The sequence below is a fragment of the Budorcas taxicolor genome, chromosome 14 (assembly GCF_023091745.1).
Source record: "Budorcas taxicolor isolate Tak-1 chromosome 14, Takin1.1, whole genome shotgun sequence".
NCBI lineage: Eukaryota > Metazoa > Chordata > Mammalia > Artiodactyla > Bovidae > Budorcas > Budorcas taxicolor.
This window is the reverse complement of record NC_068923.1, coordinates 49741757-49761911: the sequence shown is the minus strand read 5'-3', so window position 1 is coordinate 49761911 and position 20155 is coordinate 49741757. Positions and strand designations below refer to the sequence as shown.

Here is a 20155-nt window from a genome sequence, read left to right as displayed (position 1 = left end):
ACAAACTCAGGAACAATGAGAAGTAATGTATAAAACTTTAATAAGAAAAGCAAATGACAAAATAATCATTTAATTTTTTGTCCAAATACTTAAGCATTTTCACATACTTATTAATAAAACATACATAACTCAAAATGCTAAATAATTCTAGTTTTTGACAAAATTCTCTAAAGAACATGTTGGTAAAAACTCAAAAGTTGTCTAATAAGGTGTGCAGGATCTTGTTTATTTACTATTTATCACAGACATTAAAATGATTATGTTTAAAGCCAATTTAAACATTTATAGAATGCTATTTAGGCCCGATATTTATCTAACTAAATGAAAATATCGGAGAAATTGATATTTATAGCACCAGGTTATAAAGAAGCTTTATTTAAACTATCTCTGTCAAAGTTTTAACACCAGAACCAAAGTCAAATGTACCTAAATGAAACATAAGCTATTCTTGGTAGTAGTATAAACTCTGTCCTATGGGTATTACATTTTCAAGTTTTTTCCTTTATATGAAACTACTTAAAAGGAATTTTTAAGTATATCTCATAGATTACTTTGTACATTTATCATTCTATAAGCAAGTGTGTTAGTAATTAACATATTAAGGTCATAAATCATTACGCCTTATGTCAAAGGCCTCTTATTCACTGATTTAGAAACTTCACTTTTAGGAGTGCCAGAGTTGAAGTCAGCCCACACATATACAGCAGGTTAACAGCAATATATTTTTCCTCTAATCAGGCTTCGGAATAGGGTTTGGAGGTAGGAGGATTGAAAGCACTAGGGTTCCAAAAAATTTATGTTTTTTATTAAAGGAAAAAGATTCTTAAAGAATACAATGATGGTAATGCTCTTACAGCACAAATCCTCATATTGAATGACTGTGCTACAGAAAAAATACTGTAATGCTTTAAACAGAGTTTTGACCAACTTTCAAACAACATGCAGTGATTAGAGTGTTAAACTGTCATCTCAATCAAGCTCTGCAAACACTCTCAGTCTTCACTGTCCGAACAGATCAGTTTTAGCTTCTTCATAGTCCTCCATCTGTCTTTCAACATGACGCTTGTTCGGTTGTTGAATTCATAATGTGATAGTATTTTAGACCAATTTCCCTCTCCGTATTTCCTCACACCAGATCTCAGATTCTTGTCTTCTTCCCAAAGCCATGCCTTTTGATGAAAAGTAGGATAGTTAATCACAGAACCAGTTCTTGACAAATAGCATTAGTTTCAGGTGTACAACATAATGATCCAGTATTCATACATATTGTGAAATGATCATCACAATAAGTCTAGTTAACATCTGTCAAAAGTGGATAAAAAGTAGAACAGTTATTCACAGAAACAATTCTTTAACATATCTAAATACAAATTTTTAAAAAACCAATATGTTATAATTTCTTAAAGGTGGAAGAAATTCTGTGAACATATCTTATATTTCTGTAAGATCTTGTGGTGGTGATATTATCAAGGGTCCTGACTAGATTACTGTTCATTTTGCATGACACACTATGGCTCTGCTGCCCCAAGTCAGACAGCTATAAAGGGTGAGAACTAAACACAAACCCAATTTGTCTGACTTAAGCCCACAAAGTCTCTTAAAATTCGACACCTGTTAACAGGTTAGAGATGTGTCTCCCTCTTCCTCGCTCTCACGCGTACTCAGTCATGTCCAACTCTTTGCGACCCCATGGACTGCAGCGGGCCAGGCTCCTCTGTCCACAGAATTCTCCAGGCAAGAATACTGGAGTACTTCTCCCTCCAGTATTCTTTCTTCCTCCAGGGTATCTTTCCAACCCAGGGACTGAACCCGAGTCTCCCGTGTCTACAGCACTGGCAGGTGAGTTCTTTACCACTAGTGCCCACCTGGGAAGCCTTAGAGATGTGTAGGATTCATATAATGCCAAATAGAACTTATGAATATTTAATTTTTTCCTAATGAACTCAGCGAAAACCCTGTTCTATGTTGGGCAAAGTACACATGCACGTAAGACTAAAATCTCCTCACTTTCTCCAACAGATTTCCGAGAACACAACTAACACAAACTAATTAAAGATAATTATTTTGTTTTTGGAGAAAATGACTGAAAAACTTTAAAAATCAAATTCAGTATTATACATAGAAAAAGATTACTGATACTTGGCATTTGCTAGAGGTGACCAACTAACTATTCCTTCTGTTGACATGCTGAGAAGCAATACATAGGGTCATCCGAATGATTATTTACTGTTTCTGAACTACGAATTATTTCCCCAGCTGACTCACATTTGGTTTAAAAATTCATCCATCATCAGTCATGAAAGGGCAAATGCTGTATGATTTCACTTACGTGAGATATCTACAGTAGTCAGATTCCCAGAAACAGAGAGTAGAATGATGGTTGACGGGAACGGGAGGCAGGGAAATAGGGGGCTGTCTAACGAGCCTAGTGTTTCAGTTTCACAAGATGAAAAAGCTCTAGAGGCTGTTGTACAATGTGAATGCATTTAATGCCAGTGAATCATACACTTAAAAAACAAGGTGACAAATTTTATGCTATGTTTTACTATAAATACATTTTTTAAATGAATAAAGGTCTTGAGTAGACAATTCTCCAAAAAAGATATATAAATAGCCAATAAGCACTTGAAAACATGCTCAATGTCACTTAATCATTACAGAAAAGCAAATCCAAAACCCAGGAAGATATTGCCTCAAACCCATTAGGAAACAACCAACCAAACACAGAAAATAACACGTGCTGGTGAGGATGTGGAGAAACTGGAACTCTTATGTGCTATTGGTGGGAATGAAAACTTACGTGACTGCTAGAGAAAAGTGTGGTGGTCCCTTGAAAATTAAAGGCATCATGTGACCCAACAATTCTGCCTGTGAGTAGAATTCTATATTCTTTTGAATACAGCCGAAAGAACTGAGTGCAGAGACTTGAAATTTGCACACTCCTGTTGACAGCAGTATTACACATAATAGACAAAAAGTGGTATATAAATACAATATCATTAGCTTTAAAAAAGGAAGATTCTGACACATACAAGGGAAATGATCTTGTCCTCAAGGTAAATGAGGACATTATGCTAAGTGCAAGGAGTCAAATACAAAAGAAAAAATACTGTAGATTTCCACTTATATGAGGTACCTACAATAGTCAAATTGAGAGAAAGTAGAAAGTTGGTTGCCAGATGCTTGTGGGGGCGGGGTGAATGAGATGTTACTGCTTAATGGGTACAGAGTTTCAGTTTTGTAAGATAAAAAGAGCTCTGTGGATGAATGGTGGTACGGTAGCACAGGAGCTATTTAATGACACTGAACTATACACTTTAAAATGGCTAAGATGGCAACTGAATATTCACTGGAATATTGGACTGATGCCAAATCTTCAAAACTTTGGCCACTTGATGCGAGGAGCTGACTCATTTGGAAAAGACCCTGATGCTGGAAAAGATTGAGGGCAAGAGGAGAAAGGGATGACAGAGGATGAGATGGTTGGATGGCATCACTGACTCAATAGACATGGTTTGCGCAAACTCTGGGAGATAGTGAAGGCCAGGAAGACTGCTGTGCTGCAGTGCATGGGGTCACAAAGAGCTGCACATGACTTAATGACTGAACAATAACAAGATGGCAATTAAAAAAAAAGAGAGAGAAAAAAAAGAATCCAGCTCAACTGTCTGACACACCAAAAAGAAACTCAAGGTGCTTGCAGACAAATACGAGATCAAAATTATCTTGTGTACGACTCAATGCCATAAAACTGGCAGTATCATTATACCTCCTGCAGAAGTTTGTTTGAGCTGTCGCCTATCAGCAATGATGCTGCCTACAAGTGTAAGACTACTCACCCTCTAGACAAAGACTGACATCTGTCCTATGACCTTCTGTCCTGACAAGCCAGCCCACTTCCCTCACCAGTCACCACTCCTAAAAGCCTCACCACACTGCTCATTACTAACTGACGCAAAACCAAAGGAGATATAAATTCTGCATGTGTGTAGTAAGGAGTTTAAAGGGGAGAGGGATGTACTTATTGATTAATCTCTGGGTTCATGTAAATCTTTGAGAATGTGATGAAAGCTATGGATCCATTTTACAGACAAGTGAAGGTACACATTTTACATGAAATTTCAGGAGCCATTTAGAATCCCCTTAAGAAAACTTATCAATTCTATGGTCCTTCAAGTTAAGAATTTTTGTTGTGTAAGAAGCTGCCACACGTTTATTCTGTTTTAAAAAGTAGCCTTTGATTTATGCAAATCTCATATACATAGCACAGTTTCCTTGTTTTAATCTCAGTAATATTTAATAGAGAGCACAGATGATATCTGATAAAATACAAAAGCCCGTTTCTCTGAAGAAATAACAACTTCTGCTTGAATACTATTTAGGTTCCTGAGTGCAACCAAAGTTTAAATGGTATTTCCAGTGGATCATATTCAGCAGGGTTAGGCAGGCTACTGCCCCGGTACAGCACAGGAGCTAAACGATGGTTTTACATTTTAAAAAGTAGTTTTCAATAAAAAGAATATGCAACAGAAACTGTATATGGCTCACTGCCTAGCCCTTTATAGAAAGTGTGTCAACCTCTGATCTAGAAGTTATAATTTTGTCAGTAAAAGTTAATTGAAAACCACAATGTTTAACATTAAACATTTAATTTTTTTTCTTCTATTGAAAACGAGCAACTATAACTTGATATATTATTGTTACTTTATGATTATGGCTTATATTGTTTGATCTGATTGCTTTTTTTTAACAGTCCTTGCTTACTTTCATCTATGATTTAAAGGGGAAAGAGTCTTAAAAAACACCATATGGAATGTATCAGTAATCATATAGCAAACAGAAACTATACTCTTCCAGCCCTGGTTGGGAAACTAGGATCACGCAAGCTACACAGTGCAGCCAAAAACAAAAATAAAAGTTTAGAAAACTTAAAGAGGTCAACCTCTATTGTTCATAGATGGAACTGAATAAGTGACACAATGGACTTATCAGTGTTAAGATTAGAAAGAAAATATGAGGACAGCACAATTTCATAAGTCTACTTTTTTGCTTAAAACTCAAAATTTCATTTCTTTGTTTTGTACAGGTGATCTGTTATACTAGATTCCCTTCATAATGACACATGGTTAACTAAGAGTTTAAGATAATGTATTTCAGGACAAAAGCAAAAACTGTGCCCTTGGAACTATTCTCTTTTGTCTTTTGTTCTTCTTGAGAAAAATAAAATTAAATCTAGCCATGCCCATAACTCAAGATATAGACAGCATGGGACAAATTAAAATGCACCAATCTTTTCTTTCCTTAAGGCTAAAAAGTTATACAACTTATATTTTTAAATTGCATATCATTTTTAATGCCTTTTAGAAAAAAACCCCAATGCTTTAAAAATGGTATCGTTTATTTACACCAACAGAGTCCTTGGATCTAGCGCTATGTCAGTAAATGGCACAGGCATTTTGTACTTTCTTATCTGTTGAAATGTATACATTCTAGCCTAGTTTGGTCTATTTTTAAAGCCTGATTTGGTGTGAATAATCAAGTCAAAAATCAAAACTTCGAAATATGTAATGAGCAACTATCTTCCACTGGTCCATGTAAATCATTTCAAAGGCATCTATTTTATCTGATAAATAATAAGTCTATATTTTGGAGAAGGGATTGTTCCTTACAAGGCCACCAGGGAAGCTATAGGCTTGCTCTACTGTAATCTCCAGCGATGACTTGATGACTCAAAGGTCTGCTCCTACCTACCCCATGTATTTCTCTCAGATGAGAGAAAGCCAGAGCTAAAGTGGTGACCTCTCTCTCCCATGACACAAAACCTTCAAATTGGCTTTGTTCAGGAATATGGAGATCTCAGACCATGATGCTGAGGAAGCTGCCAGAGGCTCAACTGTTCTAGAAAACTGAGAACCACAGTAGTCCCCAAACAGAAAGAAACCTCGTGTGTGTCTCTGGGAATAGAACCTACCAGTTTTCTACCCGTTTCCTTTCTGCCTCAGAGGAAAGAAAGATATGGGAGGCAAACATACTCATATAAAATACTAATTTTAAAAAAGCAGCTGGATTTAGAGATCTGATTTCTAGTCTTCATTATAAAACACATATTCTTGTGGGTTCATAACTGAGTATTATGTATTGGTACCATCCAACGCAGTACATTTTTTCCCAAGGGCCAACTGGATTTTTCCCCCTAAACACAGTTTTTATACTGAGCAGATGCTGTGTCATGATTGTGGTGGTGCAGTTTTGATATCCTCTATATTTTACGGGTTCATAAAGCAGGAAAGAGTAAACTCTCAGTCTGAAAGCACAGTCCATTCCTCCCACTGTTTGCAGTAACCTGTGAATGTTACTTTAAACAGTGTGCCCTTGCGCTGCTCAAGTCCAGCTGGTCTACCACCCAGGGGTCCATATTTAAACATCAACTGATTGACAGAAGGGGCTTTGGAAGAGCTTTATAAACTGAAATATCCTTCCAGTTCATCATTCAGATTCTTCAACAGGAGCTGGGAATAATGTTCTTTTCATCTTTCCTGTATTTTTTCTCTTACTATGAAAAATAATAGTCGACCTCAAGACATAGACTGAACTCACTGCCTGCTGAGACAGGACTGTGAGTTTGTTTCCTGGTCATACCTACCTGTATGTTGGTGCTCAGTGTAGTGTAGACATGTTTTAAAATAAAACAGATGATGTATAATAAACAGTGATATCATTTATAATTTAAAAATACCGTATAATAATTCCCATTACATACCATCCATGGGAAACAAGTCTTTATTGTTGAAAGCCACTTACTTTTCTTCTGAATAAATTTACAAAGGAAGGCCTCTTTTTAAATTGTGATAAGGCAGGCAAAAATACCTTTGTTTGTTTAACATACAAATGCAGGAGAAAGAAACTGTCCAAGAAACTGTGCAAGACTATTGCAATCAAAATTTTTAAAGAATCCAAATGTCAATACAAAATAAAATAAAATTGGTCGCTCATCTAACAAGTTATCCCACCAAAACACCAACAGTAGAAAGCTAAAAATAAAACCAGACACAGAATTTTTGGCATAATAAATAGTGATAGACAATATCACCTATATTTAATTGTGCAGTTGATATCCCACATGTTGTTTCAAATATATAAAAAAGAGAAACCGTTTTCTTGATGTATATCACTAAGTAACATCTATAATTCCATTTAGAACTGTTACCAGAAGAACCACAAGAAAAGACAAATATATAAGGCAGAGACTTCTGGATTTCAGACCAACCTGGAGAGTCCAGAACTTGATCCTACCCCAACATATCAACAATGAACCATTTGCAAATAGCTTATCAAAAAAGAAAATCATCTTAAATAATTTACTCATTTACTGTAAACAACTAGAAAACCAGATAAAACAGTAAACAATGGCTTCAGCAACTAGAGATAGCACAGGCCTATAATCACCGAGAGGAAAGACAAACGAGTGAGCCCTAAAACTGACTCAGCTTTCTTAACAGAAAAATTCTATGTCAAATGGTATCTCCTTTTTTAAAGCACACAAAAATCTTATTTAAACTGAACCTATGTTAGGAAGATATGAAAATAAGTTTATCATGGGGATTTAAGTTTTACCCTACATCTGATGAATGGACTGTAGGATGGATAATTCTAAATAAATGTCATTAATACCCAAGATTATCTTTAAAATGTGAGTGAACTCTGAACAGGCAATTTGATCAATTTATCTAAGATGGCAAAGAAGAAACATTTTATTCTCAAGATTTTTTAGAGTTGAACAGAAATAATGTGAAAGTCACAACTACTTCTTATGACTTTAGTCTACATTAAGCATTATCAAATTAAAATAAACAAGTACCTGTTTTTTCCTAGACCGATGCTTTTCAGGAGTTACAGGCTGACTTTTTAAAATACGTATTCTCTTACTTTCAGTGGCTCGTCTACTGTTCTTTTTCTTTCTTCCACCTAAAAGCAGAAACACTGTCATCAAAAACTGTCCTACATTAAAAGAATTGTATTTTTAAAGGTTATCATGAAATTCCTATTTATTTTATAGCTATTAAAAAAAAACCTGTTTAATCTTTTTCCTTTGAATCTGGAAGCAGTATGGTATAAATGCAAAAATCAGCCTTTGAAAATCAGGGAGCATGTGTTTCCTTTCCAGCAAGGGCTTGGCAGAATCGCTCCTGCAGAGGGTGGTGAGAAGGGGCACTCTGCCATCAATGAGATGGTAATCAGAGATGACACCATCAACATCCACAAACATATCAATGGAGTAGGTTTCAAGAAGCGCCTGTGGGGGCTTCCCTGGTAGTCCAGTGGTTGAGGATTTATGTGCCAATGCAGGAGACACAGGGTTCAATTCTTGCTCCAGGAGGACTCCATATGCTGTGGGCAGCTAAGCCCAGGTGCCAAGAGCCCAGGCTCTGCAGAGAAGCCACAGCAGTGAGAAGCCCACATCCCACAACTAGAGTTGCCCTGAAGCCTGCACACAGTAACAAAGACCCAGTGCAGCCAAAAAGAAAGAAAGAAGTCCCTCTGGCACTCAGAGAGATCTGGAAACATGCCATGAAGGAGATGAGAACTCCATATGCATGCACTGGCACTGGGCTCAACAAAGCTGTCTGGGCCAAAAAATAAGGAATGTCTCACACTGCATCTAGCTGTGTGCAGTTGTCTCAGAAAATGTAATGAGGATTCATCAAGGAAGATTTATATATTCGTTATCGATTTAACTACCACCACTTTAAAAAAAAAAATCTAGATAGTGTGAATGAGGACTAACTGCTGATTGTCAGTTACAGAGCTGCAAAAAAAAAAAAGAATGAAAAAAAAAATCAGAGGGATGTGCTTTGAATTTTGATTCTTTCATGCCTTTGAACAAGCCATTTCACCTCCCAATGCCTGTCTTTTCATCATCTGCTAAAATAAAAGGAATATTTACCTTATAGGATCATTGTAGTTTCTTAAAATAATGTTTAAGGAATATCTGACACAGTGTAAGAAATAAATATTTCTCTCTTATTTACAGTTTAGTAAGATAAATAAATGTATATGCAACTGAAAAGAAATAGAATGGTCATTATTGAAAGAAAATTGTATATATATAGTTGATCCTTGAATGATGTGGTTTTCAACTACATAGGTTCACTTATACAGATTTTTAAAAATATAGTATCTATGTTTTCATTTTACAAATGTTTTAAAATGTGCATAAAAGTTTATGTCTGATTAGATATGACAATATGTGGAATCAAAAGAACTAGGGTTTGAGTTCTGATTTTATGCCATCTGTTTCAGCTGCCTACCCTCAGGTAAGTCACTTATCAATCCCTTTGTTTCTGAGGCAGAGATAGCAGTATGTGTTGACTGCGAAGAGTTGGAGCCCCTCATCCCTACTGTACTGTACAGAAACCTAAAAGAATCTACACATAGAATTTAAAAAGGATTTAGCAAGATGGTTCCATACAAGATCAATAAACAAAACTCAACAGTTTTTCTGTACATTAGCAACAGTTAAAATATTTAAATTATCAAAAGATGATATTTACAATAGTAACAAAATATAAAACATGCTTAGGGATGAATCTAGCAAAAGTAGTTAACATCCACATGCAGTAAATTATAAAGTTTTACTATATTTGTAAGTGTGTGTATACACACATACATGCTGTAAGAAAAATATACATAAGACAATCTAAATAGAGAAATGCTTTTGTGCATAGGAAAGTAAAGTCGCTCAGTTGTGTCCAACTCTTTGCGACCTGTGGACTGTAGCTCACCAAGCTCCTCCATCCATGGGATTCTCCAGGCAAGAATACTGGAGTGGGTTGCCATTTCCTTCTCCAGAGGTTCTTCCCGACCCAGGGATCGAACCCAGGTCTCCCACGTTGCAAGCAGACGCTTTAACCTCTGCACCACCACGGAAGGAAGACAATATAAATATGTCAGCTCTCTCCAAAATGATCTATTACAATGTAATCTCAAATAAAATTTCAATAGGGTTCTTTGTAGAACTTAATAAGATTATTCTAAAATTATGTCTTAGGACAAGTAATTAATCATAAGCTCTGATCATTCCTGTAGTTCTTGCTAAGATTTTACTAAACAGTTTCTGCAGTTAGTCAGGTACCTAAATAGGTCACTGGAACCACAGGCTGACCACCATGTAACTACTCTCTCTTGGAGAAGGGAACTGGATTATTTGCTTGTTGCTTACTCAAAAAGTACCCTTGGCCCCAAGTTCCTCTTTGCAGTACAACCTACTGCCTGTGCAGCATCCACCTGGGTGCATTATGCTGTCTTTGGGACCTGGCGAGGGAGGGAAACCAGCACAACTATGCTGTTGCCATACACAATTTGCTGTACTGTAGCAAACTGTCCTGTTCCGACCCATTAAGTCTCGTTGTACACTTTGTGGCACCTACGGAGTGGTAGCAGCTTCACTGCTTGCAATCTTTTATGAAGTTTCCTCCCACCTCCGACAATATGGAAGACCAAAACACCAAGAACACTTAAGATGTTCCTAAAGAATAACAGGATAATGAAGGAAATTACTCTGTCACATACTGAGTTATTTCTAAACTACAGTAATACAGACGATACGGTATCACTGCAGGGGGAGACCATATGTGTTGGTAACGCTAATGGAAACCACACCAGTTATGAACAGAGATTTTCATAATGTGAATTGTTCAAACAGGTGCTAGAGGACTAAAAAGGCAAAAATAAATGAACAGATTAACAATGAAGAGAAATTCATAATCATAGCTGGAGACTTCAATACTTCTTTCTCTCAGTAATTAGTAGAACAAGAAGACAAAAAATAAGCATGCATATAGAACATCTGAAAAGGACTATGAATCAATTTGACTTAATCGACATTTGTAACACTGTATACTCAACGACAGCAGAATTCACATTCTTAAGTATATATCAACAGTCACCAAGATAGACCATATTCTAGGACATAAAGCTAGTCTTAAAAAAGAAAAAGAAACCCTACAAAGTATACCTTCAGGCTGGAACAGAATTAACTGTAAATCATTATCTTTAAATACCTGAAAATTTAACAAACAGCTTCTTAATAGTCCAGATGATTAAAGAGAAAAGTCTCAAGGGAAATAAAAAATATATTTTGATGAAAACAAAAATATAGTATGTAGGGATGAAACTAAGGCAGTAATAAAAGGAGAATATATAGCATTAAACACACAAATTAGAAAAACTGGGCATCTATGAAGAAAAAGCCACTCATATACAAAGGGAGGCGAGTCAAGTTGATATCAAGACTGTCCATAGCAACACTCATCAACTTAGAAAACAGAGAAACAAAATCTGTAAAGTTGTGAGGAAAAGTATTTCCAAAGAATACTATATTTGGTCAAATCTTTTATTATTTTTTGCTAATCTCACCCATTACAGTTGAAATCATCAGTAGTCTAAAGTTTATATTTACTGTTACAGAGGCAATCTGACCCACGTTATCAAAGCATTTATTATTATTTATTCTTCATTTTGAAGGAATCATAGTTTATTGATATATTTCTTATGAGATAGCATTTATGTGAACTTCACTGAATCCTTCAGTTTCACCTCTTAAAAATTAAATGTAAATATAAATGTAAATGTAAATATAAATACAAATGTAAATATAAATATAATTTTAAGTACATATATAACCTCATCACTTTTTACTAAATTTTTATTTGCTTCGATTCTATCCATCCCTTGAGGCAGTTTATCTATCTCAGCATTTAAGGTCATGGGCTCTAAAAAGTCAGAAATGTTATTGTGGCTTTGGTTCTGTTCATGATCTATATGACCAAGGGCTTTCTACACTTAACCTCTTTTTGTCTTGGCTTTCTCATCTGTAAAATGGGGGTGATTAAAAAACAAATGCACTGATTCAGATTGTTTTGAGGATTAAGTGAGTTTATGGGTGAAAAGCTTCTAATTCAAATATTCATCATTTCACTGAATACTGGTGAAATTTTTTTGCATGGAACTCAGTGATGCAAGAGATGCAACAGACGTGGGTTGGATCCCTCGGTCAGGAAGACCCCCAGAGGAGGAAATGGCAACCCACTCCTGTATTCTTGCCTGAAAACTTTCATGGATAGTGAGGTAGTAAAGAGTCGGACATGACTAACGGACTAAGCATGTGCACACACGTGCATACACACACACGTATATATTACTAACAGCTAACAAAAAGTTAAGAAATGTACTAAAACTCATAGGATCACCTGTTTAATATCCAGTCACTGCCAAACCACTCTACAAAAAGATTATAGTTTTCATCAGTCTAATTATTGATCAACAACAGTGTAGAAAAGTGTATACTTCCATTTCTCTGAACTTTGTATTGTGAAATTAAAAGTCCAGGAAAAACCCTCCAATTATTTTAGTTTAGAATTAGGACTCCAGTGCTCACTTTGGCACCACATACACTGAAAGTAAAGTTTTGATTCCTAGTCATTCCTAGGAACTTCACCAACATGAAGCAAGTATTTCTTTGCCCTATCACTGGCCATCTGCTATGAATAAACTTATTCAATTAGTATTTACTGCATATATTACACAGGGAGCTCTACTCAGTGCTCTGCAATGGCCTAGTGTACACATGTATTTGTAAAACAGATTCAATTTGCTGAACACCTGAAACTAACACAACATTGTAAATCAATTATACATCAATAAAGTTTTTTTTAAAGTTTTACTGCAGGTCTACCATGTACCTGGCATCAAGGTGGTACATCTATTATTTTTATATTGATCATTAAGTATTTAGATTTGAGTCAAAAAGATTTAAAAATCTTTGTATTAGAACATAATAGGTTCAATAAACATTTTTTGAATGAATGCATATCAAGGAGGAATTTACAATCAAATTCTAATTGAAAATAATTATGGACTGCTTTTAAGATTTTTTTTGGTTACTGTTTTTTTTTAATCTAGCAATTTTTTTATAAGGATAATAAACTCTAAATGCAATGAGTAGAGTAGTTAGATTCTATATATAGCCATCCTCATAATAGTCATGGATTCTGGTATTTGAAAATATACCTACCTGTTGAAAGCTATAAATCAAAAATCAAAACTTGCAGTGCTTTTGTGGACATGCACAGAGTGGCAAAATATTGAGTCATGTTCCCAGCTGAGGTTAAACGAGGTGAAGCTCTATCTTCCTATTTCAGTTCCCACACTAGAAATAATTCTTTTTACAGTCTATTTAGTGCTGTATTTTTGGGCTTTCAGGAGGTAATTTTGCTGTTTAAAATGGTTCCCAAGTGTATTGTGGAAGTGCTATCTAGGGTTCCCAAGTGCAAGAAGGCTATGTATGATGTTCCTTATAGAAAAAAGTATGTGTGTTAGATAAGCATCATTTAGGCATGAGTTACAGGGCTGTTGGCCATGGGTTCAATGTTAATGAATCAATGGTGGTGGTGGTTTAGTTGTTAAGTCGTGTCTGACTCTTGTGAGCCTGACTCTTGCAGGCTAATGGACTATATAGCCTGCCAGGCTCCTCTGCCCAAGGGATTCTCCAGGCAAGAATACTGGAGTGGGCTGCCATTTCCTTCTCCAGTAATGAGTCAGTAATATATACTAAATAGGTGTCTTTCAACAAAAACACAGAACTAAGTTATATTTTGAACAGTTGACTAAAATGTTGTCACCAGAGACTCAAAAGAACCTAACGCTGTACTCCTCTGTAAGTGTTTAGTATTCACTAAGTGTTTAGGGTGACTTTACAGAATATTACCATAAATACCAAGCACCAACTCTAACTTTCTAAATTAAGCACCACCTCTAATTAACTCTATGAACCCAAGGGATTTAATTCTTTTGTGTTTTCCTTTTCTGAAGTATGTCTGCGTGTTGAGGTGTTAGGTCAAGGGTTGGACTGCTCTCAAGGAAGTATCAATTCTCCACTCCTAAACCTGTAATAAGTGTACTTACTTTGAGAAGTTTCCACTCTTTCCTCTTTCTTATTAAAATCTTGTTGGTTTCCACGTTTCAACTTAGATAAGAAGAGATTTTTGTGAGACCTAAATGAAACACAAAAGCTTGTGATTTGCTCTGCAAAGACTAGAAAGGCTATGGGAAAAGGTAGAGGATTTGTCTCAATCTCTATCTAGGACCTGCTTCTACTTTGGCCTGTTTCCTTTGGTGTTCCCCTTGCTCAGTACCCCATCTTAACCTTTGGTCTCTAAGATTTTTGTTGTCAAGACTTTCTGCTCTCCCATCACTTATTTTCTCTACTTCATTTACTCAGAAATCAAGATCCCTCTGGCCTTTCAATTGGAGAAATTTCAAAATTCTTTTATATATGATGGTAGATATCACGATTATAGATTCTGAAAAAGGGCTTTTTGGAAAGGTAAGATTGTTTGGAAATATAGGAAGGGGCAGAAAATTTGGACAATTCTGCAAAGTTTGTATTATTACAATTTATAAAGGGGCAAACTAAAATGAGAGGGGAAAAAAGTTCACTTAAGCTTAGGCAGCTCTTTTATTATCACCTAAAATCTATACTTTTAACCCTGTAAATGCTAATGCAACCACAAATGTTTTCCCTTCCTTCTCAAATTTTCTGTGTGCTCTGGAATGCCAGTCTCAACTTCTATGCCTTGTCTAAAGTTTAGCTCTCCCCTGGGTACAACATTTCTCTGTTCATGGCCTCGAGTAGAGATTAGCTTCATCTTCTACATTCCATGAATCAGAGGGTTTTGCAGGTGGGTCTCTATACTTCCTGTTTCCTCATGTCACTTTCAGGATCCTGTTTCCATAGAAACCTCAGCCTTTGAGGATTCATGCCTTTGAGGCATATTGCCATTTACTGTTTTCCATAATCATTTGTTATCCTTCCAAAGCACTTCCCATCATTCACAGATCTTTTTCTGAGTGTTGCCATTACCATGAATTATTTCCATGTTTACATGAATAAACCAAATAACATCCTGGCCCCTTAATTCCTCATCTCCAGTGACCTCCTCCACACCAAATCAGCCACCCCCTTCCAAGGTTCCACTTAGCATCCCAACTGCTTGGCAATCACTCATATTGACTTTATGCTCTCTGAATATGCTACACTGTCTGTTACAAAATTTCTATCAGATTAAAGAGTTTTTAAAATAATTTCTTAAAATCAGGATTTGGGACATTATCAGAAATGTAACCTCCATCCCTTTCCTGCCCTAGCATCATGCCCCTGTTTCTGATAGAATCAAGTTTACTAATTATCTGCTTTAAATTCAAGGACTCCCTGCTTGTGTGCTCCTTGCAGAAACAATGTCAAACAACCCAGGATCTGAAGAGGCAGGTCTCCACAGTTTGCCATTTCAAGGGTCTTAATATCTGTTGAGGTAAGTTAAAACTTTGTGACATTCTTCAAATCATAGCGTTTGCATGCAGCTATTATAATCTACCTAAGTTTGCATGAATTGCTTCAAAGATTTGAAAAACAGAGAAGAAAAATGTCAAATTTACTTCACCTCAATAAGGATACTGTATCCCCTGAGGATTCAGTTACCGCAGACTGTTTGTCACTAACACTTTAAAAGAAGAAAACATTTGTAAGAATGCAAACATAAGAAACTGTTCATAAGGATAGTACTTTCCACAGTCAAGTCAAATTTCAATTTATAAAAAGTATCTCTGGAAAGAAACTCTGTGCTGCTGCTGCTGCTGCTAAGTAGTTTCAATCGTGTCTGACTCTGTGCGACCCAAAGACGGCAGCCCACCAGGCTCTCCTGTCCCTGGGATTCTCCAGGCAAGAACACTGGAGTGGGTTGCCATTTCCTTCTCCAATGCATGAAAGTGAAAAGTGAAAGTGAAGTCGCTCAGTCGTGTCCGACTCCTAGCGACCCCATGGACTGCAGCCCACCAGGCTCCTCCGTCCACGGGACTTGCCAGGCAAGAGCACTGGAGTGGGCTGCCATTGCCCTCTCCCATGTATGTGGGCAGGAAGGGGTTAATGCTTAGGGACAAGGTGTATATGGAAACAAATAAACAAACAAAAAACCAGAAAGGGCCTATGTAATGCTTTGTAACCCATGCAATAAAATCTAATCCATTTAATAGGAAACAGAAAGCTAAGAGAGGTTATTAAGCTGGGAAGTGAGTTAAATGGATTTATTTTAATGGAAAGCTAACTCTGGAAGTCATGTCAAGGATGGATTTTTGTGGCACAAAGCTAAGTAATAATCTAGGCTATGAATGGATTAGAGAAGCGTTTCTAAGATGGAATTTATAACACTTGGAGGGATAACTGGATGTGTGAGGGGAAGGAGGAGAGTCAGGGTACAGAGAGACAAGAACTGTTTTACACAGTGACTGAACTGCATACTTAGAAGGGCATCTGAAATAAGTGGTGGCACTATATTAAGAGAGTATATAGGAAACATTCATTATGTGCAAGAATCATGATAAGCTCTAATTTTATTTTACTTTAAAGCAGTACTATAGAGGGCAAGAAGTCTGGGCCACAGAATTTATTAGGTCTTAGCATTACTAAACTTTGATTTCCTAAACAAAATGAAATAACCAAGCCAATAAAAGTGAAAGCCCTACTTCTCAAAATGGGTCTTAGAAAAGAGTCAATGAGAAACAAGACTTCAATGGAGCAGTGAGGAGCAGATCATGTTTTGACAGGCAGGGACAACAAGAACTGTAAGACTGAGGTCAGTCCTGAGGTGTGACCAATGCCACATCCATGCAATTCAGACTCCAACTCCCACCTCTAAATCAATAGTTAAGATGGGGGCTCACAGCACTTAAGCCACGGTCCTGAGACGAGAGTAATACTACGTCCACTGCCAAATACATCCATACAGAGACCACAAGGATTTGACTATTTGGCCTTGGTTTAAGGGTGGATGAAGAGAAGGAATGGACTACAGGTTCAATATAAAAGATCTTTATAATGGTAGATTTTATTGTCGTCAATAGAGTTAGTTTCTCAAGCCAAAGCAAAAGGTAAAAGTCAATTCTGCAAAAATTACCCTTGAAAATCCCTAAAGAAGAAATAATTTTAGAAACTGAATTTTTTTCTCTCAATATGTAGGAATGACACAGCCTGCTTCCTTTCAACACTGGAGCAAATCAGTGTCTGCACTTGTCCACCAGATGTAGAATTAGCTTGCCCTTAGGCAAAACGAAGGGCTTCCCAGGCAGCTCAGTGGTAAAGAATCTGCTTGCCAATGCAGGAGACACAGGAGAGGCGGATTCGATCCCTGAGATGGGAAGATCCCCTGGAGGAGGGCACAGCAACCCACTCCAGTATTCTTGCTTGGGAATCCCATGGACAGAGAAGCCTGGTGGGCTAGTCTACAGGGTCGCAGAGTTGGACACCACTGAAGTGACTGAGCACGCGTCATGCACAGAGAAGATGAACAGTATTTTAACAGATCAGAATAACCCCCAGTGCAACAGTCACATGAAGATATGTAGGATTTGAGAACTAAGGGACCCAGATGATTCAGGCTTCCAGCCTCAACACTGTTCTGGAGCTCATGTTCCCTGAGAACAGTAAATGATACCACACTATCTACACAGTACTGTTTTCTCTGTACTCTTGCTTAGCATTTGCAACAGAATTTGCATAAGCCATGATGTAACTCTACAGTACTTCCAAATATACAAATGTTAATCATCAGTAAGACAATATACCTACTGCTCAAGAATTATTTTTATTAACAACATCTCACTATCATCACTTTCACATAGCTATTATATTCATAAGACAAAAATGTACTAATGAATTTACAAACCTTTGTCCTGTATCCAAATTAGTTTCAGTTGCCAATTCAACATCTTTGCCATTAGGTTTATCTTCAGAATATGTTGTTCTTGCTCTTTTAGTTTCCACTACTTTTGTTGCTGCCTTAAAAAAATGGGGATGTGGGAGAGGAAGGAATGCAATAAGCCATTAAAAACAAATAGTATTAAATCAAGCCTTCTAGTTATTTGATAGTCATAACAGAAGTATCTCTTCACAGACCAACAAAGGGCAGTGCATTATTTCCCCAAGTACTGTGACGTGACTGTCAGCCACCTGCTTGCTTTATAAGCATTACGGAGAAGGGCTTTCCTTGTAAATGTACTTGATACACACAATACGCTGCAGAAAACTTTTCCCCCCTTTGAGTGTGCTGGGTCTTAGTTGAGGCATGTGGGATCTTTAGTTGTGGCCCGTGGGATCTAGTTCCCTGACCAGGGATTGAACCCTGGTCCTCCTACTTTGGGAGGGCAGAGCCTTAGCCACTGGATCACCAGGGAAGTCCCTATAGACAATTTTAAGATAAAAGGTTACTTAAAAAAAAAAAAAAAAAAAAAATATATATATATATATATATATAACATATTAAAACTTTCTGGGCCTAAGACAGGATAAAATGTGATAAAAAAAATTTCTGTAGTAGCCCTTCTTTGGTCCAACTTGACTTTTCCCAAAAATATGCTAAAATTTTCTTTTAAATTTAATTAAATTAATTTCTTTTTCACATATTTCTCATTTCATTTTGGTAAGTTTTCCCCTCAACTTTTTATTGTGAAAAATTTCCTCAAATCTTACTTTGAAAGGTTGAAAACACTACACAGATCAGAAATAAACTTTCTTTTAGATGCACTAACTGTAACATTTCACCACACTATTCTATAAAATCACTAAGTAAAATTCTGATTAGTTTTTAAGGATTTCTATTTCAAGTATTCTCTTTTATTGTAACAGTGTAAGTCTATGTTTAGAGCTTCTCTGAAATACGCATACCTTCATTAGAAACGTTGATGATTTTTCATTTAGCACACAGTTCACATAACTCTTAATTTTCTCCATCATGTGGTTGTAGCTGAAGTGTTGAAAAAAGGAATGGAAAGTATCTTTCTGAGAGATTATCATAAGCAATTTCCTTTTAAAAGGCTAAAGAAAACGGAAGAAATATAAATCACAAATAAGATACTAGAAATTCTGTCATATTATTTAACTGAAAAAAGTCAGTAAGCCAAAACTCAAGATTTTACAAATTCTCCCATTTTAAATGCCCACCAATATATTTTTGACGAAAAAATTCTATATTTACACAAATACAAAAGGATTAAAATAACTTATAAACCTATCTATGATCAAGTTTAAGAAATAAAACATTGTCTATTCAACTGAAATCTTATTACCATAATCTGATGTCACTCCTTGTCGTTCCTGGCCTTCTTCTCAATGTAAGCAGAATCCTGAATTTAGAACTTAGCATATCCATGCATTCCTTTACACCTGTACTACATAGGTATGCATCCATAAACAATGTATAGTACTGTTTAACATGATTTTAACTTTATACAAATGGTGTTATACTATGTGTATTCTTCTGAAACTTTCTCTATTCTGCTCAACTCTATGTTTACGATATTTATCCACATTGATTTGATACCTATAGAATTACTAGTTACTTTCACTGTTAAATAGTATTCCATTGATCAAAAATACCACTTATTCATCTTACCTTCCAGCCTGTGTAAGTATTTAGGCTATTTTCTATTTCCATAATTCTATTAAACATTTTTCTATGTGTCTTCTTGTGAACAGTACAAATTTTTCTTAGTTCTTTCATGCTGATTGCATAATTAAGCTATAAAGCTTAAAAAATTTTTTTTTACTTCTCAAGCTCTATCTCAGAGCAATTTTCAGTTGGGCCTGGATTTTTTTTTGTTTGTTTGTTTTTATTTTTTTAAATAAAGCTTCATGACTTTAAAAGCATATAGTGAAAGTAAGAACAGTTACTCTTGGGTATTTATCTAGAAGTGGAATTACTGGAATGCATGCTAATCGATTTTGCTAAAATACTCTCTGAAGCTTAAGTACCAATTTATAGTCCTGAGAGGAAGGTATAGCAGTGCTATAATTTCTCCACATTTTGAGCCAACTGTTGGTGTTCTAAGACATTTTAATCATTGTCACTCTGAGTATAGAAAATGTTATTTCAAAATATAACTTGTGGCACATGTGGTGTGTGTTTAAGTCACTATAGCTGTGTCTGACTGTTTGCAACTCTATGGACTGTAGCCCACTAGGCTCCTCTGTCCATGGGATTCTCCAGGCAAGAACACTGTAGTGGGTTGCCATGCCCTGCTCCAGCGGATTTTCCCGACCCAGGGACAG

At 36.2% G+C, this 20155-nt stretch overlaps 1 protein-coding gene across 2 annotated transcripts in view; it reads right to left on the bottom strand.

Moving 5' to 3' along the window:
- Positions 1 to 205: 205 nt before the first annotated feature.
- The window catches only part of TERF1 (telomeric repeat binding factor 1), a 39823-nt gene continuing 19873 nt past the window's right edge, over positions 206 to 20155 (bottom strand). For both annotated transcript variants that reach the window (XM_052651538.1, XM_052651539.1), the window contains exons 5-9: positions 18773 to 18922; positions 17775 to 17887; positions 13963 to 14051; positions 7859 to 7965; positions 206 to 1169 (exon numbers count right to left, since the gene is read on the bottom strand). In XM_052651538.1, coding sequence (XP_052507498.1) covers positions 993 to 1169; positions 7859 to 7965; positions 13963 to 14051; positions 17775 to 17887; positions 18773 to 18922 — 636 coding nt within the window. In that variant the 3' untranslated portion in view covers positions 206 to 992. The remainder of the gene's footprint in view (positions 1170 to 7858; positions 7966 to 13962; positions 14052 to 17774; positions 17888 to 18772; positions 18923 to 20155) is intronic.